We start from the raw sequence: 27,083 nt of genomic DNA, 5'->3' as shown, positions 1-27,083 counted from the left end.
CGCAACAGTGGGACTCACTTGCATCAAGGGTTTTTAGCTATTATTATTTATCTTCTTATAAAACGTAGAAAAGTATGTTCATGCTTAAATGTAATATTACTTAATTAAAATATAACTTCAAAACTAAATAAAAAAATTAAAATAAAATAAAACAACTACTTATATATGAAAAAATTTGTATTTTCAGTTTTAAAAATTATAAATTAATAGGTTTATAAAACGGTTAACTTGAATTTTGATATGAATCACGTGTTGTATGGTACAATGAGTTTTATAGAGTATTGAAGGTTCAAATGTAAAAAATAAAAGTTGTTCGTCGGTCTACTTATCAAAAAGCAAATCAAAGTAGTTATCTAAAAATTATTCATTTATTCAGCTATTTTTCGTTTTGCAATTTCAAGTGGTTTTAGCTCGTGTGTTTGGATTGTTCTTATCAAAATACCTCTTGGTTGCTTATCTTAGTAGGTAGTCGGTAGTTTGTTTAAATGTAAGCTTATGCATAAACTACCGCAACGAAATGATGATGCTGAAGCGTATTGTATCGAATCGATCTCCTATGCGTTAACTAGAAACTAATTATAAATTCAAGCATATTACATAAAATCACACAACAATCTCTGGTGCATTCTTGCACTCGCTCTGACTTCGTTGTAAGTGGTTACACACTATATGGAATATACACTCAGATAAATTTGTGTCGAGATAATGGTGGGTCGATTTTAAAAACTCAGCTCAAGTCAAAAGTCAGTTAAATGTTAACTTAATTGTTAACTAATTGGAATAACTAAATTTGTTTACTAAGGGAGCGACTTTTTAGGAAACTTGCTGTGTCTCAAAATAGCTAAGCAAATACTTCAGTTAAAAAAGCAGAATATCGTTTTCGGCCAGAAAGTAGTACTAGTGAAAAGATTGGAAATATCAACCCACCTAAATCTAGCTATATGTATGGTTTATGCTTAGGATGAATAACATTCCGTGTTTCATTTAGCACAATTGACATCTACACCTAGTAATTAACCCGTTGCATTTACGCCACAATATGACTGTTTTTGTTAAGATCGGTGAGCAGCTCCGCGTCGAGGTCTTCAGCCTCCAAAAGATCGTTGCAGGCATCGCCGTTTAGCGAATGTGGAATGCTAGTGGATAGCACCATCCCCCGACTCCCCGTACCAACGGCAATTTCATCGGGCGGCGAATTCCGACGCCTCTCACGCTCCCTGACAATGTGTGGCGCTTCATTGAACTCGTCCAACTCATCCATGCCTTAAAAGGAAATTACCTTATTAAATTGTCCGAGTTCGGTTATATCTCAACCGCACTCACCCGCATATTTGGTGCCCGCTAGGAGCAGATATTGGCCGGCTCTATGTGGCCACAACAGACCTGTCATCACACAATAGGCCATGCAGTCCGCCGAGTTGGTGATACCTTGCAGCAACTTGTAGCGCCACATGGGGCTGACCTGCAGCGCCACAATTGCCACGATGGGTAAGTAGATAAACCACACCAAACTGGAAGCGCCCAGGTGAAGTAGAAAGTCAAGTTTTTTTGTTGAGTGCTCGTACTTCATGGTGTTGCGGAGCTCGTAAAGAAACCACATCATAAAGGAGGTGCTGTCAATTTAAAAAAACAGTGAGTCACGTTCATTTTTACAGCCAAAAAACTTTAAGGGCCTACCGTAGTATTAAAACTATCCAGCCGGGCCACGTCTGGTATTCATCGATGTCGGAAACCACATCGACTTCCGTCTGAAAAACATTTGTTTTTAATGAAAGTCTATAAAGCTTATTTCACATCTTACCCTATCCCAGATGTAAAGGAACACGTGGAACGCGCAGTATGGCACCCAGATGGACATCAGAATTATCCATCCCGTTCTGCTGATTTGCTGTCTGGTAACTGCCCATCCTTTGGCCAGCAGCAGCAGAATTAACATAAATGTGGTGCGGCTCAAGATGTCCAGGACATCTCCAGCTGCCTGCAATCTTGGCTCGCCCACTCCATTGGCCGCATAGTGAATCAGGTGAGCGGTGATCAGAGCCAGGCTGACGAACTCGCTGAGAAGACTCACGGTAAACAACTTGGTCACTGGATGCTTCTGCCGCCGCACCGCATAAATTTGCATGGGCAGCAGAACAATGTAGACGAGCAGGAACACCAGGTACATCTCCAGTAGATTCTGCTGATCGTACGAGTACTGGTAGGTAAGTGGATGTGCGGCCGAGTTGTTCGGATGCAAGTTGACCAGATGTATGTCGTAGTGCAGCGTGTTGAGGAGATTGCTGTCCAATTTACTTAGCCTTGGCAGGCTCTCGTGCGCGTGCCACTGGCAGGTGCTTTTGTTTTGATAACAGGCCACCAGGGAGAGGTACCAAAATCTGTCAACGACGCGGGGGACAACAAAATACATTAACCAGTTAAAACAACAATGCTTCTATGGAAAAATAAAATTATTCCAAGTCATTTCCAAATCAAATGTTATCTCAGTTTTCCGTTACAAAAGAGGAATGCCGCAACAAACAAACAAAGATATAAGGTTTCATTTTATCTGCATGGAGCCAGCTCCATACCAAAAGGCCAATATATAGAGAGAATGGCAGTCTCTGAAGATGAATTGGGTTTTTTTTTGCAATCCAATTCTTATCTTCCGAATTGTAAGCCCAGAAAAACCCATAACTCACCTTGGTTCCGCCTCCAGGTTGATAACGTAGGTGAACTGCGATCCCGGGACTACGTTTCCGGGTTCATCTTCATCGCTGCAGAGCTGATTGACGGGACAGGGAACATGACGCAGGAAGTCCCTTTTGGCACGAGGATTGCACGTGGAATCGTAGGCGATCCTTTGGAGGCGGGAGAACATCCCTGTGCAGGCGGCTTCCCGGCTCCTTTGACTGCGGTTGCCGTAGAACTCGAGGAAAGTCCTTCTGTCCAAGACGACGAGTGTCAAAGGAACCGCATACTTATCCGTCGACGTGACATTGCCGTAGATATATCCATAGGCATTGCGCCGTGTCAGATCTGCCTTGTTGAAGCCGAATTTCGCCAGGAACTGAAAGAAGTCGCCCGTCTGGAATTGTCCGCTGATGTGGGTGGCATTGCTCGAGGGAACAGCTATCAAGATAATGATGCAGATGCATCCCAGGAGAATAGTCCTGCGATTGCAGGCCCACCTTTCACTTCTTATCAGTTGTTGTTGTTGTTGTTTGTTTGCAGCCTCTTCCTCTTCTCCCAATGCGGGATTCCCGGACAGCTGCCACTCCATTCCGGATGCCACGTCGGCACAGCCCACTCGCCAAGGAGGCGCCCCTTTGTGCATCGCTTGCAAGTTGGCACACCGAGGTCTATTTTTATTTTTGTTTTGCGGAAATTTCCACACCACAAATCCGCAGTCGCTAGTGATGCCAAAACGGCATCGATGCATTTGTCATCGGAGACCGATGTTTCTCGCGATAATTTAGCTTGTTTCTTGATATCGATTTGTTAGCAGATACACACTCCTGGCTTCTCGTCTAGCCGAGACAGCATCCTTCACTTTTGGGGAACTTTTTAAAAATGAAATATACAAAAGCATTTAAAAAATAAATAAATAAAACCTACAGAGTAAGTTCAACTGTTGAACAAATACTTTATATTTAAAGGGAAGAGGATGACTCGCAAATTTTAAAATTTTAGGGTATACAACTGAAGCCCGAAATTATTTTAAAATGTGTAACTATGAGTTAAAAAGGCATTTTATATAATTAAATATGTACACATAAGAGCATTAAATTATTATCAAAAGTTATCGATTTTAGTATGCACATTTTCAATTCCCTTGTGAAATTCACAACAATAGCATACAATTCTAGGATTAATGAACAATAGAACTCTTTAGAAGTTACCCAAATGGGCGTCTCATCTTATCAATTTCTTATACATTAAGCCCTCACACGCATGCCAATGGCAATTTCGAACAATAAATTTTCATAATTCCCAAATTTATGCTGTAAAAAGTGCCACCCTTTCAGCCCCAAAAACTTCAAAGTGCAAAGTTGGATAATACGTATGTAGCTACCGGATGCGTCACCCTAACCCCAACGAACATCCCTTACGCTTTATTTATTTAAAATGCAGCTCGCGGTGGCGGGAAATTCTCGTGTGGATTGTGGCTTGCCACGCCCCCTTTTTCCCATTTCCACCAGACAAGGTGCAAAAAATCCACACTCTTTGACAATTCCTTTGAGATTTGATTGCGGGAGGGAGACAGGTGAAGAGTGTGCGAAAGGGAGAGTGCGGTTTTGCATAAAAATATGAAGCCATTGAAATGTAGATTTACCCATTGTGATGTTGGCAGATGAAAACTTTGATTCCTTTAGCAGATCAGGCGAAGCTTACAGCAAGTTATGTATCCTTCCTTCCCTCGATGACCCACATTTTCGACCATTTTTCACTCATTCATTGATGACGCTGCAAAAACGAAGAAGGACTCGCCGAAGGAGCAGCAAAAATTCATGAGTTTTTGGCATTTGTTGACAGCCACAGTTCACTCAGTTGTGCAAAAGTCAAGACAAACACAATAAATGCGATTCTAGCAATGGAATAATACAGTCAAGCATCCCTAATTATATATTTACTACAATAGATATATATTTTCTACAGAAATTTTAATTGGCTGTGCTATTTTAATTCTATAGCGTTAAGATACTGGAACTCCATCTCTGGTCAGTTGATCCTTTTCGCTTATCGAATCTTGCCTGTACTCGCTGGCAGGCCAATAATAGCTGAAGCGAAATAACTTACGACAAATTATTCGGCAAATATTAAGCACACATAACATGTGAACAAGTCAGAAGTTCATTTCAATGTCTGCCGACGACCCCAATAATAAAATCCGACAAGGTTGGCAAAAATACAAAAGGAGCGCAATTTGTCGTCCCTCTCTGACGGACTACCGCCCTCTCTTTCCCACTGTCCCCGTCCCTTTCTGTTCGATTGTAGAAGCGAAGCGAAGTTCATTGAAATGCCAGCGACGAAACATGGACAATGAAGGTTCAATGATGGCGAGGTGGAAAAGTTGGGGAGTTCCTCGCCATGATTTCCGCCAACTTTGCACAAAGTGTATTTTATTTTTGATTAGGCCGACGCAACTGTTTTTGTTTGGCCAATAAAAAAAGATGACTGGGCAGTCGGCGTGATTAGACAGATACACAGATACAATACAAAGATCGATCGACAAAGCCATGACTTATTTTAACACTAAACGTATTCCTCCAGTCGAGGAAGCTTTGATTTAGATTTCTCCCAAGTGCTTTGATCATATAATTTTGGTAAGATATTAAAGGTTGGTTTTTGACCTATTAATCTTAAGCTTAATTATGTTTCCCAGCCTGATTTGTGGACATGGAATCCCCGGACAACAGGCTGTACATGTGCACCGCGTGCTTTAAAAGGTTTCTTTGGAGCGAACTGTCGAGGAAGGAGCTCCGCTGCGCTCAGTGCCGTCTGTCAACCAAAATCTGTGTCATTTGCGATAAGAAGTTTGAGCCGCGCGAAATGTCGCAAGTTTACTGCAAGCAATGCAATTTCTACATCGAGAGACATGCCGTAGTCAAGCCCCCTCCCTTGGGTGTACAAATCGGAAAACCAGCGGAGATGACCAGTGGGCCAGGTACGGAAGGATCTTCGATCACAGAGCGCTGGAAGGAGATTAAGGCCGCCGCTGGAATCGTGGATGACTTTGATTGAATCGACATGCGTTTTATTAAAATTGATGTATCATCTTATGAAGAAAGATAATTGCTATAAGTAAACCAATATATTCATTTCCCTGATAGTTCAATCTTATATTACATGTATTTTAAGCTGTTTATACTACTATGTTTTAATATAATGAAAATTCCAGAAAGAATTAATCGAAAAACATGCGTCGAACAAATCGTGCCGTAAAGTAGTAGATAATTTCCGTAAAGCTTAAGGCGCTGCAGCCCAAGAAAAATCCAACAAGACCGCCGATGTAAACTGAAAGTGAAATGCGAGCGTTCTTAAGTGAGTCGGAAAAACTTTGGGCAGGAGGAAAAACTCACCCAAAACATCTGCGAAGGAGAAAAGGACTTCCCGCCGTAGCTGCATGTTTGGGTATTTGGGTTTCAATGGTTAATAAAAAATGAACAGTAATTAAATGTTAAACAAAAATATTAATAAGTATTAGGCTAATAACAAGGTGTTTACATAACTGAACCATAAACCGAGAATTAGTTTTAAAATGAAAGATTTCTTTGGGAACCATTAAAGAAACATATATCATAACCAATTTACAAATCCTATTGATTAGCCTTTACCTGCATTTTTGGGTGCTCCAAAATACCCCACTGCAAATTGGCTCCCAAAAACCAGACACGCGAACGCTATGGAAAATTCGGGAAATAGAGGGGAAATAAGGAAAACACATAATGATACGGTATATATATAAGATAAGAGCAACAAAGCGCAATGGGAACAACATCATCAGTATTCTGGTAACAAGGCAAGTAAGCAAAAATTATTATTAAATGTAAAAACTTTCGCCGCACACAGCGCGAAAAAAAGGTAAACAAAACTTTTGGTTTGCCGCCCCTTTTCGTACGCCTCATCCCCAAAATAATTGCATATTTCAAGGCTCCCAGTTCCTGCAACTTCTGCGCTTATTATTTTTTATAGCCCCGGACTACAATTTTGATGTTTGTTTAAGGCACAAGACCCCGCTCTCCGGCTCTTCGGCTCTCTCCCTCCGGCGGATTTTCCCCAGTTTTCCGGGCATTTTTCCACTTGAAATGCGCGACGCAGCGGCGTCTGCAGTTGCCACTTAACGAGCGCTAGATGGCGCTTCTGTTCGCCATAAACATTTTTACAGTTAAAGTTTACTTTATATTTTTTAATAGGGGATTTGCCATTTTTTCATTTATTTTTATTATTATGTGCGATGTACTTACATAGGATTGCACAAAGAAATTGGAATCATCACAGTTGGCCAAGCAGTTGCAATTGATTTTGTATTTGTCCGATTTCAATGAGATTATTTCGCCTGAAGGAAAAAACAAAAGGTTAATAACAATTTATATTATGTTAAGCTTTAGGTATAGGTAACTTTAATCAACTGCTATTTAGTGAAAGCATCGTCCATATAATATTTATATTTTTAGATATTATACTTAATATTCTAATAGAACACAAGCTTTTTGTTCAAAACATTTATCCAGCTTATCAACGTCAACCTGTCCGTAATCTGGTCTCCCCAGCAAATTACTTCCCGCTTTTCAATTACGCAACAGGTTGTCTATTTCAACCTTGACTTTTGACCATCCTACGGAAAATTAAATTATGGTCACGTTCTGGGAAATTTCAGTCCATTTTTTTATTCAGACGAAAAATGTAAATCGAATTTCCGGGCCACGATAAATATTTGCATGTTCCCGGTGCGGTGGAAATTACTCACGTTTAATTTTGACCAGGCATCCGATGCCCTCCAGTCCGCAAACAGGCAACCGCCGGCCATTTCGCACTGGAAAACATTGAAGAAAGAGACGAATGGAGTGCACTGGAGCGGGACAGATAATAGTGCAAAAGTTGCCACTTAAACTGTGAGTATTTAAGCATTTTACGACCGAGTTTTCGCCATAAAACTGGACAGCTCCGATGCAACCCCGTTCGTCGCATAAAAGTTAACTTTAATGGGGGCCAATTAAGTGCAACTCTGTGTACCGAAAATATGATTATACCCACAGCGGTTCCTGTAGAAGTGCGGAACGCAGCCGCAGACCCGCAGAGCAAAGAACATCCTGCACTCCGAGAGACAGAGGCCAAAACTGTAGATGGGCACCGTCATCATTTCCTCGGCCTCGTAGTTGAAGCGGCAGCTTCGCTGCTTCGTACTGAAACTGCCAATAAATAAATATGTATATTGAAAAAGAAATATATTTTGAGCCTAAAATTTAGCAATCTTGAAACTCACGCTCTCGCCTCCTCATTCGTAAAGATCTCCAGGGCGATGAGCTCCACGGTGGTGTAGTCACTTTCCGGGAATGTGTACCTTTGCTTCGAAATACTCGGAACATCGCCGGCACCGTGAAAGTAAACATCGTAGGCGGTCGATAGGTTAATAATCTGCGCGTAGATCTCGCCATCCAGCGGATGAACAGTCACCCGGTCGCCGTGGTCCATGAGACTCCAGTCGCCGGAACGCCAGTAGCTGCCAAGTGGCCAAGGAGAAGGCAATCAAATCGGGAGCACTTCCTGCCCAACAATTACTCACTCGAAGGAATTGTAGCGCGCCACCATCGAGTTGACTGAATGGCAAATGCCAAACTCCGTTTGCGTTTCGTAGATGAACATTTTGACGGCGGCGCCGCTGCTGATTTCCGGCTCGAAGGCCCATTTCAATTCGTAGAGCAGTTCCAAGTACTTGGTGCTCGGTATTCCATACGACTTGTTCAGCGGCAGTGTCTCCAAGTTGTCGTAAGTGAGGCTGGCAAGTTTCACAATAAAATCGCGGAAATCCTCTTGATCCTCCTCGGACAGGAATTGGTCGGGATGGGCGCTGTACGGGTGCATTGGGGAAAAAATGCACTTAAATGTGGTATACCACATATTTAGGAAACTGAATTTTTAACTCACAGTATGTACTCCTCCACTTTCAACTCATCGATCCGCTTATGCGGACAGACTGTGAGCGATGGAAAGCTGGTGTTCCAGACCAGCTTATTCCGATCCATGGATATAACCATTGGCGAGGTCTGAAAGCGATGCCAAGTGCGTTTGCTCAGCGAAATGATACTGAACAATGCCACGCAGATGAACGCCAGCCAGAGAACGCTAAAAAATGTGAAATAAATTCTATAAAAATCGTAGTGAAAATTCGCAAAAATGCGTCACACTCTGAAATGATATATGGAATCTGACGAATAATTCGCACTGCTGTTGAGTGTGCATTGTGGCGAAAGGACATAAAAATCTATTGCGTGTAAATTTTTTCTGTTCGCATTATGCGAAATATTCGCGGCGAAAGAATTATGGCCAACTCGAAGGAGGAGTCAATGAACGCATCAACGCTTTTGCAACCCTTTACTGGCTTTTCTTTCAGTTTTCCCATTCGGCTCGAATCGCCACAAACAAAGTGGCAAGGACACAGACAGAAGTCGCCGAAAATCCTTTGCTGAATTTCCCATTTCAGGCGAATGCCTTCTACAATGACATTTTGATGCCAGCAATGGCTCATAAAGCTTTCAGTGCGCTCACACACAAACACTCGGCTACTTGGCTTTTAATTTTCCCAAACATTTTCCAGCTCCTTATTATTTTTGTGTGCAGCTTTTCGCTCTTTTCTCGTCCGCTTTCTTTTTGTTGTTGGAATTTTCCTCTCTGACAGCTGAGTGCTGTACTTTGTCTAACACCACAAAATTCCTTTCGGACATCGCATATGACAGACTCATTGTCATGCCCGCACCCATTTCCCCGCCCATTTTCCCATTTCCCCCCTCGCAACTGCCATTTTCCATCTCGTGTCGGTCTGGCCTGCAATTTATGTATTTGCTTTGTTTCATCATCTCGACACTCATATGCATAAAATGTGTGCGTGAATGAGGCCGAGTGATGCATGTTGGATGTCGAAAATATCTCGTTGGTAATTCGAGCATCAAGGGTTGCTTTCATACTTTTTTGTGGATTGGTGGATTCTAGAATGCCCACATAGTTTCTGGCTGAGGTATGCAGCTGAAATGTGTGTGTGTGTTATGGGATTAATAATGTCGAAATGCAAAAAACTCTTAAATATTTACAAAGCAAATCGAAATTACAATTCTAGAGCCAAGATATCTTATCTGGATCTTTTAACCCTTGGTATAAATTCAAAGCAAATTACCAAAATAATTGTAAGCATTTACATATAATATATTATTTCCTTGTCCCTCAACTCTTTTACATTTTTGTTTTGCTCGTTTTAAAGAAGCTATGTTAATTAGTGGGTGGATGGCATATTTATGATTCAAAGTACAGTCGAAGTGAGTATTTGTGAAATTTCGAATATTCCAATGGAGGGAAAATGGGACCTAGTTCAGAGCACTCGAAAGCCCAATGCCCTGCCATAGATTGCAGATCCCCGCATGAAAACAGGGCCCTAATCCTGTGCATCCTGCGCCGCTGCGTGTTTTGCATTACATTTGCAGTTTTCGGTTGTGGATTATGCAATCGTGCACCTGTCGCTGCCACCCAAAAGTACGAGGGAGTGGCGTTTGGGAGGTGGAAAAGCCCTCATAGTTACCATATCAACGCTTGTGAAATTGAGGTTATCACATGTCAGCGACACAGACTCTTTCTCTCCGGTTTATGCATTTCCACTTCCCTTTTCCCCAGCTTGTTTTGTACGTGAGCGGTGCTTTTCATATTTTTTTTGTGCAATTGCTTTGGATTTTAATGGCGAAGGGGGGGGGGAGAGCTTAAGCCGGGCTTGTGCTGGAGTTCTTCATAGTCCAGAAATTTGTGCGTCACAAGCTGATTTCTTGCCATAGCAAAGCATACTTCTCATTTATACTTTTCTTTCAGGTAGCATGGCGAAATAAATCCAAACTGCGCCAGATGGAACTCGTCAAAGGCATAAATTTCTCGAGAAAAATGCTCTATAAATGTCCAACAAATCATTTTCACGAAATGAGCGGGGGAAAGTGTATTAATTAAGCCCGGCTTTGCGTGACCGCCTACCTTTCATCTGGACTTCACCTTAGCCCCTCGGATCTCACTTCTATTCTGGGAAACACCTGTCAGTTGGACTTTGGCTGTAGAGGAAACTAACAATAATTGTAATTGAGCTTCATGATTTTAGGGGAGACTGTAATGCACTCAAAGAATACGAAGATGTGTTATTTAATAAAAATATGTTAATAGTCATGAAATGAATATAAACTCAACTAAACGTACCTAGTCGATAAAGTTTTTTCACATAATTGTATATTGAAAATAAAATATTTAATAATTAAAATAGTATATAGGTTATTCTCTCAGTGCCTGTTTGGCCCTGTCCTTGGCCTGGCTGTTATCCACTAATTAACCCTCAGCCGGCAGTCCTGACAGATTTCCCACGAACCACCGCATCCGCATCCTGAGCCCCATCCACTCGACTACTTTGGTGGAGTGTTGCCAAACGGAAAAGGGAAAGGTAGCGAAAGCGGCGGAGAATTTCCCCCCCCCCCCACGACCCTCACAGCTAGTGTGTGTGTAATCCTGTTTGTCATGTCATGTCAGTTTTAAGGATTTATTGCACCGCACAAAAATACAAATTCCAGCAGCAGAAATATTACTTCAGACCACAAGATCCACCTTCCCACATCGACCGCATAAAACGGAAGATATGTAGAAAAATGTATTTCGCTTGGAGAACTTTCATGTGGGGGCTCGGCACGACGCACTTCCCCCTTTGAAACAGCCACGTTATGAATCCGATCCGGAATCTCTGCACGTGGCCACGCTCGCTGGATAGTCCTTTTTAAGACCCCGACTTATAGTTTGGTATCGTTTTAGTTGGCACTTTACGGTTTCTAAGCGGCGAACTTTGGTTATCCTGTGCCAAAGTTAAGCTGCGGTCTCTGCTACTTTCTGGCCGTAATGAGGTTTAGCTTTAATTTCCCTTGTAAATTAATTGAGTGGAAATATTCTCACACCAAATATTTGTCCAATGCATGCGGGTTAAGGAATACATAATATTCCTACTTTAGTTCTAGTAATATTTACAATATGAGTTTCAGTCCGCTCTGTTCTTCATTTAAAAGCCGATGGGAATAGAGTCTCCATTGTGTGTCCAATTCCATTACCCAATGGAATCCATTGGCGGATTACAAATCAAAACTCACCGTTCGACGAAACTCAGGCCGAGCTTGGCCAAATAAATGAATCCGTGTATGGAGGAGCCCTGCAGGAACTCGATTATGAAGGCCTGCCCTTTAACCAAACAGGCAGGACGGCAATCCTTTCGCTTTTGCCGATCCAGGACCTCCATTTCCTGCCCATCCTGCGCGTGATCCTGTGGCGGTGGCTGCCACAGTGGAGGACGACGAAAGGAGCGAATGCTCCTGGCGGGTCCTGGCTGATTAATGGCCGCGTTCCCGTCATTAGCTTTTGCAATTGTTTTGCTGCCCGTGCTGCCATTTGGATTATGCTGATGTCTTTGACCGGTGCCGGGAAAAATCAGCAATCCAGGACCTGGACCCAACCTCCTATTATTATCCTGCGGCGGCAGCAGCGAAGCTGTCGACGACGTCAGCAGCGAGTCGCTGCCGGATGCGGATCCTTCGTTCTCCGCCCAGCTGCTCCTGCTCGACGAGGATGTCAGTGTCCTTGCCGCCGCTGACGGTGAGCTGTCGTCGATTCGCGGTTGCATATCCTTGGGCGCTTCTGCAAGATGGGATTTATTGCTGCAGGTTTTGAAAGTAAATGGGTTGAAGTGTATAATAGATAAAAAGTTGTAATAAGTTTTCTTTAAAAAGTAGCTACTCATATTATGCTTCCCACATAGAAACCTATATAACATAAACTCGATTTTCCCACGCGGTGCTGCCAAAACCCGACATCGGGGAAAACGCTACAGTAATCGCCTGTCGATGTCCCCTGCTTAATACTACACTGCAGTGCAGGCTTTAAACGTGTGGCTCGAAAAACCCACGCACATCCACGGACATTCGCACACTGATTACGGGAAAAACTTCATAATTTGTCCGCCCCGTGAGCATTGTAACATGGTTAAGCTCTGATTTTATATCACCACTCCAGGTTCATTAAAATATAAATATGCCGCTTTAAATATGTTTTTGCGGTGCATCGGCAGGTCGCAGGACATGGCCAACCAGCCAGCCAGCCAGCCAGCCAGGCAGGACAACAATAAATCATCATCGGAGGTTTTAATGCGCTGTAAATTATGCCTGATGGTGGACGCAGTTCGGCGAGAGTAAGTCTATGGGATGACACAAAATGCAATCAATGCGCGTGAGTGTATTCAAGTTGAATGGGGATCGGATTTATTCCTTTGGCTACAGCCTCATCATCATTATCATCAGCAGCATCATCATGAAATTGTGGCCGAGCATTAAGTTAGTTAAGGATTTTCATTCACGAGTGGCTGACGTTGAAGAGATTGCGATTAATTGGTAATTGGATGGCACAGATATTAAGATGATTTCTGCGCCGATCTGAGTGGCTTTTGTTGCGTCTTTTTTTTTGAAAGTGCGCGGCCAACATTTCACAATTCATTTTAACATAATTAAACACAAAGCCCTGTTTAATGATGCTTTTTTTTTTTTTGAATCCATATGCTAAATGTTCGAAAACGTATTTAATATATTTTTTTAAACACTTTTATCTCTATGATTTTTTAAGCGTATGCAGCATACTAAGGCGATCAGTTGGTTCAATGTTCAATGGGCTTTTCGGGATCGAAGCGCCAACCAATAACGTGCCCCCGGGGCAATCAGCAAGATGAGCTGGCACATCAAAGGCTTCCTCGGAGTGTCCAACTGCGTTCTTAAAACTGGATTAAAATTTCATTTAAATTTGCATTTAAATGAGCGTCGAACACTCAAAGTAAATGACCCCATTCAGGCCCAGACCCTTCGGTCCGCAACTGAAATCCACTCCACAATTCTGCTGGGGACAAAGGTCCAGACGCGAACTTGTGTTTTCCAGACCCAGACATGGGCGCCGTGCTCCCCCCTTTCAGCCTCGTGCACATGGGCAACATTAAAAGGGATTTTTTTTCCCTCTTTTTTGCATTTTTCAACATTTTATTGCGAATGCGACTTCTCGCAGGAGTTGATTACCTTTGGCAGCTGATACGTGGGGTTTGGAAGCGGGTGCATTTTATTTAAATATATACATCTACATACATATATATGAACTGCAGCTTTAGCAGGCAAGTCTGCTACTGGCACTTTTAATGGATATTGTTTAAAAATGTAATATTTTCCAATTAAATAAAGGCGTTTGGCTGACCCTTGGCAGCACCCGTGGCGAGCTCGAATCGAGTCGATTACCAAACGTTGACGGTGTTTTTTCCCATTTTTCCTTGAAGAATACATGTGCGTTGTACTTTCTGCCTTTTTCATGTTAATTAATATTGCAGAAACGCTTAAAGGACATTTTAATTGGCCTTCACTTTGTGGGCCAAACGAATTGTTATTGAGAAAGGCGGAAAATAAAGTCCGGCAGGCAATGAAAATACATTTAACTGGGCTCTTAACCTTCTCAGCGAGATTGTAAATTAAATTTACGGATCGAAAATGTGTATATTTTGTACATTTTTTTGATGACTCAAAAATTAAGGTTAAGATTAAGCTTCCCTGTTGACCAAGTTACAACAAAAAAAACACATAAAAAGTTAATTTTTATATTTTCCACAAAAACTCAATATTTGGCGATAAAGTCGAAAATAATGATCGAAATATTGACTGGCATACCTTACTGAGCTCGTATTTTAATTTCTAATCGATGGGCATTTAAATCTAAAAAATTTAATTTTTTAAGATTTTTTTGAAATTTTAATGATGTAACCCCTTATCAAAAATGCAAAAAATCGAAGAAAATCAAATTTTTCAAATTCATCCAAAAAGTGTTATGAGTTGTATATTTTGACGGTCCGCTACAGAAAACAGTTTTCTAATCCCTTTCTAAAATCCCTGTAAAGATTTAATGTCTTAATTTTTAAAAGGTAGAAATAAATATCCATATTTTGCATAATGCTTTACCCCAAACCAATTCCGGCAATTTATTCAGAAGCAAATCGAACCTTTTAGCAGTGTCTCAACCCAAGTTGGCTGAACTAACATTTGCCTCGAAACTATTGCTGTTCACTCGTTGAAATAACAAATTTTCCAATTTATTTCTTGATTTATTTTCACGCCAATTTCTTGGCTTTTGTGTCCGCCCTCAGCAACATGGCTTGACATTTGTTTATTTATTTGGCTTCATGTTTTGTCTTGTGCCATTCCTCTTCATTGTTTTCCACAGCTTCTTCGCATTTCCCCCTTTTGCGTGAAATCACGAATGAATGAATGACTGGCCCGGCAAACGCCATGAATATTCATGGGCCATGCCACCGAACCGAACACGAATAACAACGGGAACAGGACCATGCCAGAGCAACAACATCACCGGCAACAGGAGCAAAAACAAGAGAGCAGTAGTCTCGGCCAGGACTACAACATATAGCTAACTCAGCTTGCATTTCCGCTGAATGCGGCAACAATTCGCAGAGCCATTTTGCTGTCCACGGGCGGCAGTTTCTCAGGATACACTAACCAATCGACAGGATCTCTAACTTGATTGGGTTTCTATAGGATATAGGATAAGGATGTTACCTTGAACTATGATTGAACAGTTCATGAAGTGAAAGTGGTCTGCAGACATGGGCAAGAATCATTTTAGTTTTCCCATGCAGATCTTTGGCATGCTTCTTTGCTCGAATACTTTTTGTAGGGTGTGCTTCATTCGGTTTGCTTCCTGAAATAATATCCTTACTCCTTTGCTGCTCTTCGGCTGCCATGTGTTTGTGTGTTCGCAGATGTTTCTTGGCAAGATGCTGCAAATTGTTTGGGTTTAGATGTTGCGCTAGCTGCAGCCACTGGTATAGTTATTTGCACTATTTGCGAAACGGTGGCTCACAGTGGCTAGGAGCTAGGAGCTAGGAGCTCGGTGCTCGGTGCTCGGTGGTGCTCGGTTGGTGGTTGAGGGCTGCTGGTTGGTGTTGTCATGAGCAGCCGACATTTTGCGGCTGCATGTGCAACAGTTTCTTGCCCGCCCGCAAAAGTAGGCAATGCTTTTTGCACTCGCATCGAACAAAGGGAAATTTAATTAAATGCACTTTCCCGCTGCCAATGCGAAAATGTTGCGGAAACTCTCCCGGACGCACCACAGATTTACCTTTACCGCTAATACTCACTGTTCACTTCTTCCTGGTCACCGCTCACAGTCAACTGTTCACTGTTGGCCGACGAAGCGATTTGCTTTAAATGCAATCAGCCGACCGGCAGCACTTGACTTTTGTAAGGGATCGTACACTGAGAGAAACTGAAAGCATAGGTTGATTACCAATCACTCGTATTATCTGAGTTCAGGTATAGCCACTTTCTAACTATTATAAGATACAGAATTAAATCATATTATATTTATCAGAAGTAATAAATATTTTAATAAAATTTAGCTCAGTGCACTTTCATGAGAGTCTTGGCAGCTGCTAGGCGATTTCGAATTTGGACACTCGTTCTCGGATTGATTACCCTTTGGACAATTTGGCATTTGTGGCCCGTAACACGTAACTCCGGTTCCGATTTTGATTCCGTTCTGCAGCCGATTGCTGATTGTTTTGTTCTCACTCAGATTGTATTGATTTTCCTCGAACGCTAATTACCGCCACTGAGTAGAGGAGAAAAATTGGAAAAGTCACTTGTAGGAGGTAGATTGTTCTGTAATTGTGGCTAGATATCATTTCTATCTAAATATCTAAAGGTATTTTGATCATAAAAACGCCGGTTCATTATCTACTCAATAGAAACGATTCGTAACATTTCTGCTCCAACTTTTAAGCACCAAAGTAAATACCATTTTCATGTTATTTATGGCACTCTCATGAATCACAGCTCAAGTTCCTGTTCCCCCAGCAATAATCCAATCAATTTGATAACGTTAAATTAATCATATCCCTGCAGTGGATGAAGCTGCTCCTCATACACAATTCTCCACCGAAAAGCACAGCCACCCACTCTATGCGGTGGTGTTTCAACATTTGGTTTCGATAATGGGGCAAACATACAAAGTTAGACCATTAGGGCGGTCCCGCCCCTTTCGCCACCCCAAATTCTTGGAGTTTGCATTCAAGTTGCCTTTGCATGGGATGAATCAAAATCAATGCTTGCTGGGCACTGCAGCTGTATAAATTTTACATTTGTTTCCTTTCAATTTAACAATGTGTACTTTTGGTATTGTTTTGCTTTTTAGCGTGTAAAAAGTGAAGTGGTTCGGGCTGCTCCTGCTAGCCATTTCTCTTTTCGTTCGGTTTTTTCGCCTGATTTCGCAATATTTATGATTAGCAATTTATTATTCATCATTTTTGAGTGTGCAAACAGAGGAAAAGTGGCGGCGAGTGGAGCACAGCTATGATGGGCTCTAATAACTCTTGTGGCAAAAATCAGGGCTCGGGTGCCGGCTTTGCCCCACCATTAACTTGCACTTAATTTGATTAACAAAAGCCGATGTTTACATGCGCCGAATGCGATGGAAATCTATCATAGCTCGGCACAATGAAAACTCGAAGGATCCCGTGGGGAGTAAATATCCTTGAGAGTTGTGCCTGCGCATTTTATCAGCGAGCTTAGCCCGCTTGATTTGTGTGCTCTGCGGAAGAAGTTGGAATGCATATCAATAATTACGTTATTCTCAGGTTTAATTTTTTTTTTGAATAAAATCGTGTTCTTAAACTGCGAGCTGTTCCCAATCTTCAGCCCCAAAAAAAAACTGCAAACTGTCAGCTGCATGTGTCTCAAAAGAAAGGAAATAAGTAATAAGAAATGCGACTATAGAAATCTCGGGGAAGGAAATCGCTGCTGAGTGGGAGTGAAACAAATCGCAGCACATGTTGGCATTAGCTTCAAATTACGCACAAGTGCAACAGCGGCACACCAGGACTCCAGAATATCAACACATTGGGACGCCAGGACATCCAGGAAAAGAAGTCCAGCCAGGGGCGGACTCTGGCAAACAGAGGCAACATTTTATTGATGTTAATTTAATGCAGAAGAAATAAAAAAGTCAACGGCGGCGGCGGCGGCGGCCGTGCAACGGAAATAAGAAATGAAACGGAGGCAACAGCGAAATAAAAGATTTGCATATAAACACTTACTCACACACTGTCGTGTACGAGGGCACAAATGTGCAGTGGAAAAAAATATATTTATTACAAAATATATCCTAAAAGAACATATTACTAGCCCAAAAAGTATATCTTGCCTGCTGTTCATTCTATTCATGCGTTTCATTTACATATTATATATAAATGCAACAAAGAAATGTATGTTTTGTATCTCAAAATGATAGATACATAACTATAGACTTAAATGTAATGTATTACATATATTTCAAACTTCTTGCTAATCAATTTTTTGCAGTGCACCCGCATTTATATATAAAGATATTTGCATAACAGACGTAGACCGGATCGGAGCCCAAAAACTGTCATTGCCAAGGTTTTTACATCCGCTTGCCGCAATCATCGTCGGTTGCTGTTGTTGTTGCAGCAAAGGGGCGGGTCCTTGAGAAGGGAGCCGTAGAGCACTGGAGGGCTGGAACAATTCAATAATATTTATAGCATCGTCTCATTCTGGAAATGTCCGCGGCAACATATGCAAGTGGATATTGCTCTATTTTCAAGTGGGATTCCATTATAATATTGTTGTAAGTAGCGCAAAGGAAGGGCCTGCAGTACAGTGAAAAGAGGGGATACATTCGAATATATGCAAATCGGAGGGCTCGGTCGCGTTGACACTTTGTGACTCGAAATTTATTGGCATGTGCGGGCAGACAGAGCCGCATTTCGAAGGCAAAGATACTTTCGCAGACACCTCCTACTCAGCTATTTGATCCGAAATCGAAATCCACACATGACCAAACATTTAAATGTAATTGCACATATTTAAATTCAATGGGCCCCGTGCCAAAATATTGGAGCATTCAATTTATTACCGCCGTCGTTCGATTGCCAAGCAAATGGGGAATGGCCGATTGATGGGCGTTGTTTGGAATCCATTTAATAGCTCCTAAAAGGCGCTAATTATTTAACCACATAAATCAGGGCGAATTTATTGGCCAGAGTTGGCCCGCGAAAAAACCAATCATTTCGAGTTAGCAAAGGAAAAAGGAAAATTAAGTCAATTGTAGCCCTTCGCATGCCAGCAATACATTGTAGTCAGCAGACGAAGGACTTTAGTAGGAACTAGCCAGGTTTACCAATTTGAACTCTAATGTTAATTCTACAACATTAATATTCAGTGAATCCTGGGTCAGTAGCGTCAGCTTATCGATTTCAGTACTCTAGAAAGTCCAAGATCCTGTCTGGCCGGCAAACAAATAAAAATGGTCATGCAATATTAATATTTATGCACAAATATTGGGACTAGGGAAAGGGAGTACAAGTTTGCTTTATCTAAGTGAAATGCTAAAAGATTGATGACTTTGGCGCTGGGCTTGCCCATAGTGTGTGCCTGTATGTGTGAGTGAGTTTCTGCCACACTTATAAGAATTTATGGCAATCGAGGGCGAGCGAAACGCTGCGTATACGCAATATTTATATTTATGTATTATGAATCAATGCGAAAGGGCCGGCCAAGGCAATAAGAACAGGAGAAAAAAATGAAACGAGTATAAAAGATGCGCACTAAAACAAAAGGATAACAATAACTTTTCGCAGGATGCGTGACGTGGTAAGCAGGGCAAAAATAAGAGAAATCGAGGGAAATCCAAGCTTCTGGCCGGGGAAAAGTAAATGGTTTTGCAGACCTGCAGAGAAAGGTCCATTGGGGCGGATTATGAGTAAGATGCTCTCGATTCGCCCCCCCCCCCCAAAAAAAAAAATAAAGAACAGCGCACAGAGCCAAGTCATAAAAATTGCATGAAAATGGGGCCGGCAAATTCGGCCGCCTCATCCACCGACTCATATGTGCGGGGATTATCTGCCGGATGGGATACGCCGGGAATCCAAGTGCTTGTCTTGTTTATTTGTTTGGCTTTTACGCCAAAAATTATACTATTACAATCAAGTTTACGATTGCGATTCGCTGCCCCCGTTGAGTGCCAATGAATGCGATGATGGCAGGATACGAACATGATCATTGCCATTGCGTTTGTTCCTGATGATGATGATGATTGGTTGGGAATACACATAAATTCAGCTGCGTACGATTTTCATTGGGGACGGATATCTGACCATTTGGGACTTTTCGACTAGGAAGTCATATTTGCCGGAAGATGATTTTCTTTACATTCGCATCTATTCAAGTGGAAAGATAGCCTTAACTTGCTATAAATCCATTTCTTAGATTTAAATAGTTTCTGAAAATATATTTAGTGTAGTGAAGACGCCTGTTTAGTATTCAGTTTTACCCCGAGATGGAATCGCAGACAGATGAGCCTAGTCCTTCCGCCTTTCAACGCGTTGCCCTGCAACTCATCCTTCGTCGAATTCTAATGTGCAAGTTGACTTTGTGCAATCGCGCATTGCATGCCACGCAGTTACCCCTCAGCCCGCAGCCAAAAGCTCTTAACCCCCTGAGGATCCTCAGCCGTTCGAGGGATGCGGCAACTACACGGAGGCACCAACCGCAGCAACAACAAGGACAACGCCTGCGACAGGATATGGCAAGTGGGCAACTTTGGAGCGGGCGAGTTTAAATTGCCAGAGCTAAAAGGGTTGCCAGCAACAACGCCGTGAAAAACGTAACTTTTTTCTGCTTTCCCCTACGATTTCATTCCTTCTTTTTTCAGAAAACATCGACAAGCGGCGCTTTTGACTGCCATTACCCACATTGCCACCCCTCGCAGCTTGTTTTTTGTGGCACAAAACTTTGCACTTTGACATGCAGCCACGTGTGCCATGATGCTATATGTTAAAGGTGTGTATGTGTGTGTGTGTGTGAGTGAGTTTGCAGGTGTGGGTGAATGCATGTCTGAGTGTGGGTGTCAGTGTGAGGCAGTGAATTGAATGAGCTTTCAATGCTGCCACCGCCAATTGGCCGACAAACGTGTCTAATAGTTCCCAATTGCAATCACTGATTTGTGATTCAGAACGAGAAGTGGATTTTTACTTTCCCGGTGAGTATATTATCAGGAGTTGTTTGATCAACCTTTAGTTACTTAACACAATGTTCAGTGTTTAATTATGGTTGAAGTCCAACGCAGTTTATATTTATTATGCACGAAACAGATAGATATCTGAAAAAATATATATTCATTTCGCTGTTTATCGAAGAGCTTCCTTTTGTTTTTTGCATTAAGTTGTTGACTCATTTTCTTAATTTTCTCTGTGGAGTAATCAGCGCACAAAATACAGTCATTATAATCAACGACCTCTTGGTACAGTAAACAGCTCCCTATAACGAACCCAGGCGCACACGTGCGCACACTTGAAAAAAATCTTTCTACTCGCATGAATATTTTAAAGCTCGCATCACATTCAAATTATGATAATGATGGCGTGAGGCGAGGGTGTGTTTTTTGCATATGAGTTAAAGTGGGGGTGTTTCGCAGAGTGGGTGTTTGGAGCGCTAACGAGCGCAGGTACACACAGGAGCTCAGGGACAGCTCCCCAGATCCCCGTTCGAGGACCACCCCTCTCTGCCAACCCAATCCCAGTTCCACCCGCAAAATGCTTTCGTTAATGCATTTCATTAATTATTATACAATTCGAATGGGCATTGTATGACGGGTGGTGTGTTCGTGGGTTTAATGAGTACTTTTGTGGAAAGGATTTTAAGTGCGATTGATCGTTAGAAGTCGCTTCGTGTGGAAGCGTGACGAATGCACCTATGCCCATAAGCTTCTTTGCTTTTGTCTTTCGTAGATGGGGAACTTGAATATATTTAAAACCAAATATGATGCTAAATTGAAAGTGGGCACATATGAAAATTGTGCTGAAGGAGTCTTTGAATACACACTCAACTTTGCTGTCTGAATTTTTGTAATTTATTCTAATTTACAATAAGCTAAACGTTAAACATTTCAATACCGTCAACAAGTGATTAATCATGGATGACACATTATCAACGGTAGAAGGCGGGATGACGGAAACATCCTCATGGAGCACCACGATCGCCACCACCACCACTACAGAGGCCGCCAAGGCGGGTAGCATGGCTGTCGGTATTATTGTCCTGATCGTTGTTATGGTGCTCCTCTGCTGCCTGCTCATCATCTGCCTGCCGCTCCTCTGCCTGTGCGGCTGTTGCGGACTCGCCTGCTCCGCGTGCCTCGCTTGCGACGAAGGATGTTGTGGTGAAGGCGGCGGCGGTGGATGTTGCGGCGATGACGGCGGTGGATGTTGCGGCGATGGCGGCGGGTGTGGCGATTGTGGCGACGGCTGTGGGGACTGCACCTTGGACGATGATTAATTCGGCGATAATTCAAGTTTCTATTAATATGTACGTAGTGCTAGGATATGCGATTCGAAAGCCTATAAATTTAATGTGCTCAGGTACAGATTCGTTAGGAGCATCCGTATGCTCATTGGCAAAATTGTTGTCTATTCATAAAAAATAAAAAAATCTAGCTTAATTTTGAAATGATATCTATTAACTTAATATATGGCAACCAAAAATCAAATTTAAAGTACAAAAAAATATCGACTTCAGTAAGCTGCGACTGTACTCTTAAAATTAAAAAAAAATCTATACCCAAAATAAAATTTCTGAAGGGTCAGGGTCATCGAAATTCTTAAGCTGCTATGCAAGGAACGGTGAGAAGCATTCGTTAATTTAATGTGATTTTCCTTATACATATTTCCTTCCATTTAGAGGGTTCAATCTATTATCGAAAGCAACAAAATTTGCAATTTATTTCCCATAAGCTATGGCCGAGTTGGATGCTACAACCCTATCTGAATACGATATTGAATATATAGACTTTAACATGACAACTGTGGCGTACCGTACAACCACTGGACACCCGGATACTAACCTAGGTGCTTGGGGACTTTTGTTCATATTCGTCGTAATTTTTCTTATCATTGCTGCCTGCTGTGCTTGTATGGGTGTTCTCGTCCTTTTTGGTTGTATGAAGTCCTTTCTCTGTTTTCGCTGTAGACGCCGAGGCGACGAGTTTATAGGAAGGGAACCCTGACTGTCGTTGAAATTCTGTCATTAAAACTGAAACTTGTGCTAATAAAATTATATGTTTTGTATGAATCGAAGTCCAAAGGAATTATTTTGCCGACAAATTAATGCGGTCCTGCCAAATTACGGCAGAGTAATTGGAAAAGGATGTACTGAAGTTCAATATAACATTAACCAAACATAATTCTAAGGAGAAACGTCAGGACTTACCAGATTCCTGGACAAGTGGCATCTACCAGTAGAGAATCCTTGGCCAAAGTGCCAGTGTGACAAATGTAAACCGATTAGCCACAGCTGGGGCCGATTATCAGATGGCCCAAAGAAAATAGCCCAGGCCCTACAGAAAATGCCTCAGGTCAGGAATTTCCAGAGCTTTCTCTGCGGACTGTGGACTATGGACTGAGTGCATAAATTCCTGGCATCTCCTGCAGCTGCAGGAAAGACACAAAACACTCGCCCAAGTCCAAGTCGTAAATGCACTCAGCACTTTGTCAGCTCTCAGACAGGAAATGCAGTTGCCATTTTTCTTTCATCCCAGCAAATCCCGTTCACCTCCTGCCTTTGGCCCCCGCCCGGAAAGTCGTTCTGCAACTGTCTACATTTTTCACTTGCCATCCATAAAAAGTATCAGTTTTAGTTTCAGTTTTAGTCCTCGCTTGGCTAAAAGTCTCGTATGTCTTTTGCCTGTCTGTTGGCTCTGTTGTTTTGCTGTCTCAATTTCGCCAACGCTTCCATATTCAGTTTCATAATTTTTACCCAAGTTTATCATCCTCTTTGCCAGGCATGACAAAGTTTTCATTGCCGTCGACACAGGGCCTGGAAAAAGTTTCCTCCAGCTGTGAAGTGCATTAAACAATGCCCTCATACATGATCCGAGTGATGAGGAAGGGGACGTGCTGTGCTAAAATTGCATTTATCGAGGGGGAGTAAGTGCAAGGACACAAAAGGATAATAGCTTCGATGCACTTTCTTACTGCCAGGCGTTGGTACATGTTCAATTTACAAATGCTATGAATACGTTTTCTTTTATAAAGAACATCCACTTTCTAGCCAAGGAACTGCTTAACATAGCAATAATAAATATTACTAAAATACATTCTTAATGCAAATTCAAACTTCGTTCTTATATTGCTTTCATTGATAATACCTCAAGGTCATGGCCGGTTATATTTAAACCACAAACATTCTCTTGCTCCACCCACCCATAAATAATGTTTATAACTCTTCTTATCACTAAACGGCATATCGTATTGCCTAACAATTCGTTCACCCGGGCCGCCGCACTCTAATCTCTGAAATTTCCCAGCCATTTGACGAATTCCCTCAGCTTCTCCAATCTTCGGGGTCCGCCACGAGTCAAGATTTTCCTCCACCTGCGCTCCACAGCCAAACGATCCTCCCTGTCTATGGACTCCAGGTGCTTCCTCAACTTCCGGTATATCAGCTTCTGAAGCTGGGATGTCCGGGTCTGAACCGTGCGCTTCCATCGATCGAATCCGTTGCGCTGCAAGCAAAGCGCAATCAACTGGGTCTCGATACTGGAAGTTCTCAGTGGATCTCCCGTGGTATCCGAATCTAGATAGTCCTCAATCACGCCATAGAAGGCATTTAGCTTCTGCTCCGTTTTATTCGCATTTACGGCAGTGAAGGCATCGAAGCGATCCAAGTAGCCCAACAGAATGGAGTTCTGCGAGTCCAAGACGATCAGATCTTCCACCACATAGTCCACCAGCTCGATTGCCTGGGAAACTAGCTGAGTGCTGATTGTTTGCAGAGCGTAATCTGATTGCAAATACAACCGATAGCGACTTCGATCTCCATAGGTATTGATCAAAGAAGGGGTCAGCTGGAATAATATGAAAGCATTTATATTCAAGCCATAGTTAGTATGAATTGAGTGTTATAAAATGTTAATTAACCAAGCTACACATGTTGGATGATTTATTGCTGTAAAGCTTTTGTTCTGATTTTAAATGTACAGTTGTATGTTTTAATTTAACGATGTTTCGTGTATATTCGATACCCACCACGAGTAGAAAACCTAGTAAATTCTGATAGCTCATGGCCGACTTGTTCCCTCGAAAGGCGTTCGTCTACTGAACATACTCTACTCAATACTCAATAAACTGGGAAACAGAGCAAGTCGTAGATAGTCTTATCTATCTGAAATTTCCATGTTGAAGGTTGGCGCTTGTCCAAAGGAAATAAATTATTTATAATTTCATAAAGATGACACATGACGTCATCAAGTCAATGACGTTTCGTAGGTGAAGAACCGGCAGATAAGTGATAGGAGGAGGTTTATTGGACTTAAATTTATGAATGGACGCCGCCGGGGGCCAGACAGTAGTTATCTGCATTTAACAATGATTTCGATTCAGGCAAGCGTCTGAAGAGTTTTAGCCACTGGCTCTTTATCTCTCACAGAGAGCAAATAACCCACCCAAAGCGGTGAGATATGTGCCCAAATCTAAATCGCTTAGCAACTGAAGATGGCCAGCGAGTGCGGCAGAAAAAGGCGAAAGCTTGACAGCGAAACTATTCATTGCGTATACGCTGCTTGGGCCGTAATAGCAGTGAAATAAAAGTCCACTTAGTCAGCAGTGTGACGGGCAGTGGAAGAGAAGGGGTAGGGAATGGGGGAAGAGGTTGAGGATGCGATATGGGGGGTCATTCATTGTGCTGGGGTCAGACCCTCAGGACAATCGCCTGTATCCGTGTGTGTGCCGTTGTGATAAATGCTTGAACTGGGTCAGTGGCGTACGATGATGAAACTCTGAGCGCCAAAATGGCAAATAAAACGCCGATTGTTCGTATCAGAGTTTCAAATGAAATCCTCTATCCCTGCCCCACAATAAATGCCTCGCATTTGGAGTTTTCGAGTGGCCGACAAATCCCCAATGCGCTGCGCTCAGCAACGAACTGCAATTTCAACTTTGATAAGCGAAGTTTAGTGCAAAAATCCAAAAAAAAAGGGAAATAAAAAAATCACCATCACCCCCGCCATATGACAATGTTATTAGCGTAGTTTTTGCGATTTCCAGGGATTTAAAGCGTTTTTATGTCCTTTTTTTTTTTGTGCGGCTAGCGTTGCGATGGTAACTTTTCAGTGCCGCATCCAAATCCTGATGGATGCGAAAGCGTTGAACCGGTCTAAACTTAATTGGGAATCTGTGCGAAAGGGTGAAGTCCCTGGGATTGTTCAGAATTCCGCAGCCAAAAAATCAAGGGAACATCATCAAGCCCGAAGACTGCTAAACAATTACGTCCTTTGGGGCTGAGAAATCCCAGCGCCTTTTATATGGCGAAACAATAACCGAGAACTTTGCCTCCGGCGAAACAGCCGCCTAACACAAGTGCTATAAATTGCCTCAACAACGCCTGCTGTTTCTCCGCCCAACCATTTCCCCTTTATCAACTCCCCAACCGTTGCATGCAAATTTCAATAACTTGTATTCGGTAACCCTTCCAACAACTGACACTGAATATCAAATATGAGTTGGGGCCAAAAATTATTTGCATACTTTCGGGGATGCTTTGCAGCACTCCAAAAAACAAGAAGAGCGAAACAAAAATTGAGATAATATGCATAGTGCGTTCTGCCTAGGCTCAAAATACCCTTTCTTTTTTTATTGAATACTTTATGATCTATACCATACACCATTTGAAAATAAAAACTATTTTCTTTTGCTTAGCCATGCCAGAAAGAACTTAAAGCTGAGAGTAACACAAGTACCTTAATGGTTTTAAATTTTTTTTAAATTTAAAACTTATTCAACATAACTAATTTCTATAGAGTATTCCAACCGAAGAGGAAGGAACCCACAGGAAGTACAACCAGACTCGCACATGTGGCGCGCTTTGGTTTCGGTGGGGGGATGAAAGCCCTAAACAGGAGCAAAAAAGGATACAGAAGCGAAAAAAGAGGAATCGCTACATGCCTTTGTAAGGGGGTGTAAACAGCAGAAGCAATCCTTTTTTTTTCGTTACACCGAAACGAGTTATTTATTGCATTTGCAAATTTTACACAACATTTTGCAGTTACCTCAGTGCCGTAAAATCCGGTGCTCTCTCCACTTTTCCACCGCAAAAGGTGGAGCCGAAGTTTATCGCGGTAAAAATTGATTCAGTTTGTACACAAATTTGCATGTGTATCGCGGTAGCAGACTCCTCCTCGGGCTTTGTGTAATGCGAAGCTGCAAGTTCAATGAAGCCAAAAGG

General features: G+C 42.2%; 6 protein-coding genes across 10 annotated transcripts; 3 read left to right on the top strand and 3 right to left on the bottom strand.

The window, feature by feature from the left end:
- Positions 1–165: 165 nt before the first annotated feature.
- On the bottom strand, positions 166–3,430 carry CG9304 (uncharacterized protein). Of its 2 annotated transcripts, none has more exons than NM_001299772.1 (5): positions 2,682–3,430; positions 1,802–2,378; positions 1,678–1,748; positions 1,324–1,613; positions 166–1,263 (listed from the first exon to the last, which is right to left on the bottom strand). In NM_001299772.1, exons 1-5 carry the CDS (start codon positions 3,419–3,421, stop codon positions 1,028–1,030), a joined length of 1,914 nt encoding a protein of 637 aa, NP_001286701.1. In that variant the 5' UTR covers positions 3,422–3,430; the 3' UTR covers positions 166–1,027. The 2 variants fall into 2 exon arrangements, with proteins under 2 accessions (NP_001286701.1, NP_611624.3); NM_137780.4 differs by having other exon boundaries at positions 356–1,263.
- Positions 3,431–5,266: 1,836 nt separating this feature from the next.
- Positions 5,267–5,785, top strand: CG34029 (uncharacterized protein). The gene is made up of 2 exons (NM_001038875.4): positions 5,267–5,306; positions 5,366–5,785. The coding sequence occupies exon 2, from the start codon at positions 5,380–5,382 to the stop codon at positions 5,722–5,724; it is 345 nt and encodes a 114-aa protein (NP_001033964.1). The 5' UTR covers positions 5,267–5,306; positions 5,366–5,379; the 3' UTR covers positions 5,725–5,785.
- A 102-nt stretch (positions 5,786–5,887) lies between these two features.
- Positions 5,888–12,379, bottom strand: ppk9 (pickpocket 9; the record flags this gene model as incomplete). 2 transcript variants are annotated; one of them, NM_001299771.1, is made up of 10 exons in its annotated part: positions 5,888–5,997; positions 6,063–6,102; positions 6,318–6,383; positions 6,948–7,039; positions 7,451–7,516; positions 7,738–7,892; positions 7,967–8,203; positions 8,267–8,551; positions 8,629–8,826; positions 11,853–12,379. In NM_001299771.1, 10 exons carry the CDS (start codon positions 12,377–12,379, stop codon positions 5,888–5,890), a joined length of 1,776 nt encoding a protein of 591 aa, NP_001286700.1. The 2 variants fall into 2 exon arrangements, with proteins under 2 accessions (NP_001286700.1, NP_611622.2); NM_137778.2 differs by having other exon boundaries at positions 7,708–7,886.
- A 9,327-nt stretch (positions 12,380–21,706) lies between these two features.
- Positions 21,707–22,310, top strand: CG13494 (uncharacterized protein). Its single transcript, NM_137777.2, has one exon. The coding sequence runs from the start codon at positions 21,780–21,782 to the stop codon at positions 22,140–22,142; it is 363 nt and encodes a 120-aa protein (NP_611621.2). The 5' UTR covers positions 21,707–21,779; the 3' UTR covers positions 22,143–22,310.
- A 146-nt stretch (positions 22,311–22,456) lies between these two features.
- Positions 22,457–22,937, top strand: CG43405 (uncharacterized protein). Its single transcript, NM_001382107.1, has 2 exons — positions 22,457–22,486; positions 22,545–22,937. The coding sequence occupies exon 2, from the start codon at positions 22,600–22,602 to the stop codon at positions 22,867–22,869; it is 270 nt and encodes an 89-aa protein (NP_001369109.1). The 5' UTR covers positions 22,457–22,486; positions 22,545–22,599; the 3' UTR covers positions 22,870–22,937.
- Positions 22,938–23,989: 1,052 nt separating this feature from the next.
- CG13488 (uncharacterized protein) lies at positions 23,990–24,960 on the bottom strand. 3 transcript variants are annotated; one of them, NM_001299770.1, is made up of 2 exons: positions 24,782–24,960; positions 23,990–24,708 (listed from the first exon to the last, which is right to left on the bottom strand). In NM_001299770.1, the coding sequence occupies exons 1-2, from the start codon at positions 24,923–24,925 to the stop codon at positions 24,148–24,150; spliced, it is 705 nt and encodes a 234-aa protein (NP_001286699.1). In that variant the 5' UTR covers positions 24,926–24,960; the 3' UTR covers positions 23,990–24,147. The 3 variants fall into 3 exon arrangements, with proteins under 3 accessions (NP_001286699.1, NP_001246452.1, NP_611620.2); NM_001259523.2 differs by having other exon boundaries at positions 24,890–24,960; NM_137776.3 differs by having other exon boundaries at positions 24,782–24,861.
- Positions 24,961–27,083: the final 2,123 nt, after the last annotated feature.

The sequence above is a fragment of the Drosophila melanogaster genome, chromosome 2R (genome assembly GCF_000001215.4).
Source record: "Drosophila melanogaster chromosome 2R".
In the NCBI taxonomy this organism is placed as follows: Eukaryota; Metazoa; Arthropoda; class Insecta; order Diptera; family Drosophilidae; genus Drosophila; species Drosophila melanogaster.
The sequence above is the reverse complement of the archived record's forward strand: the minus strand, read 5'-3'. Positions and strand labels throughout refer to the sequence as shown.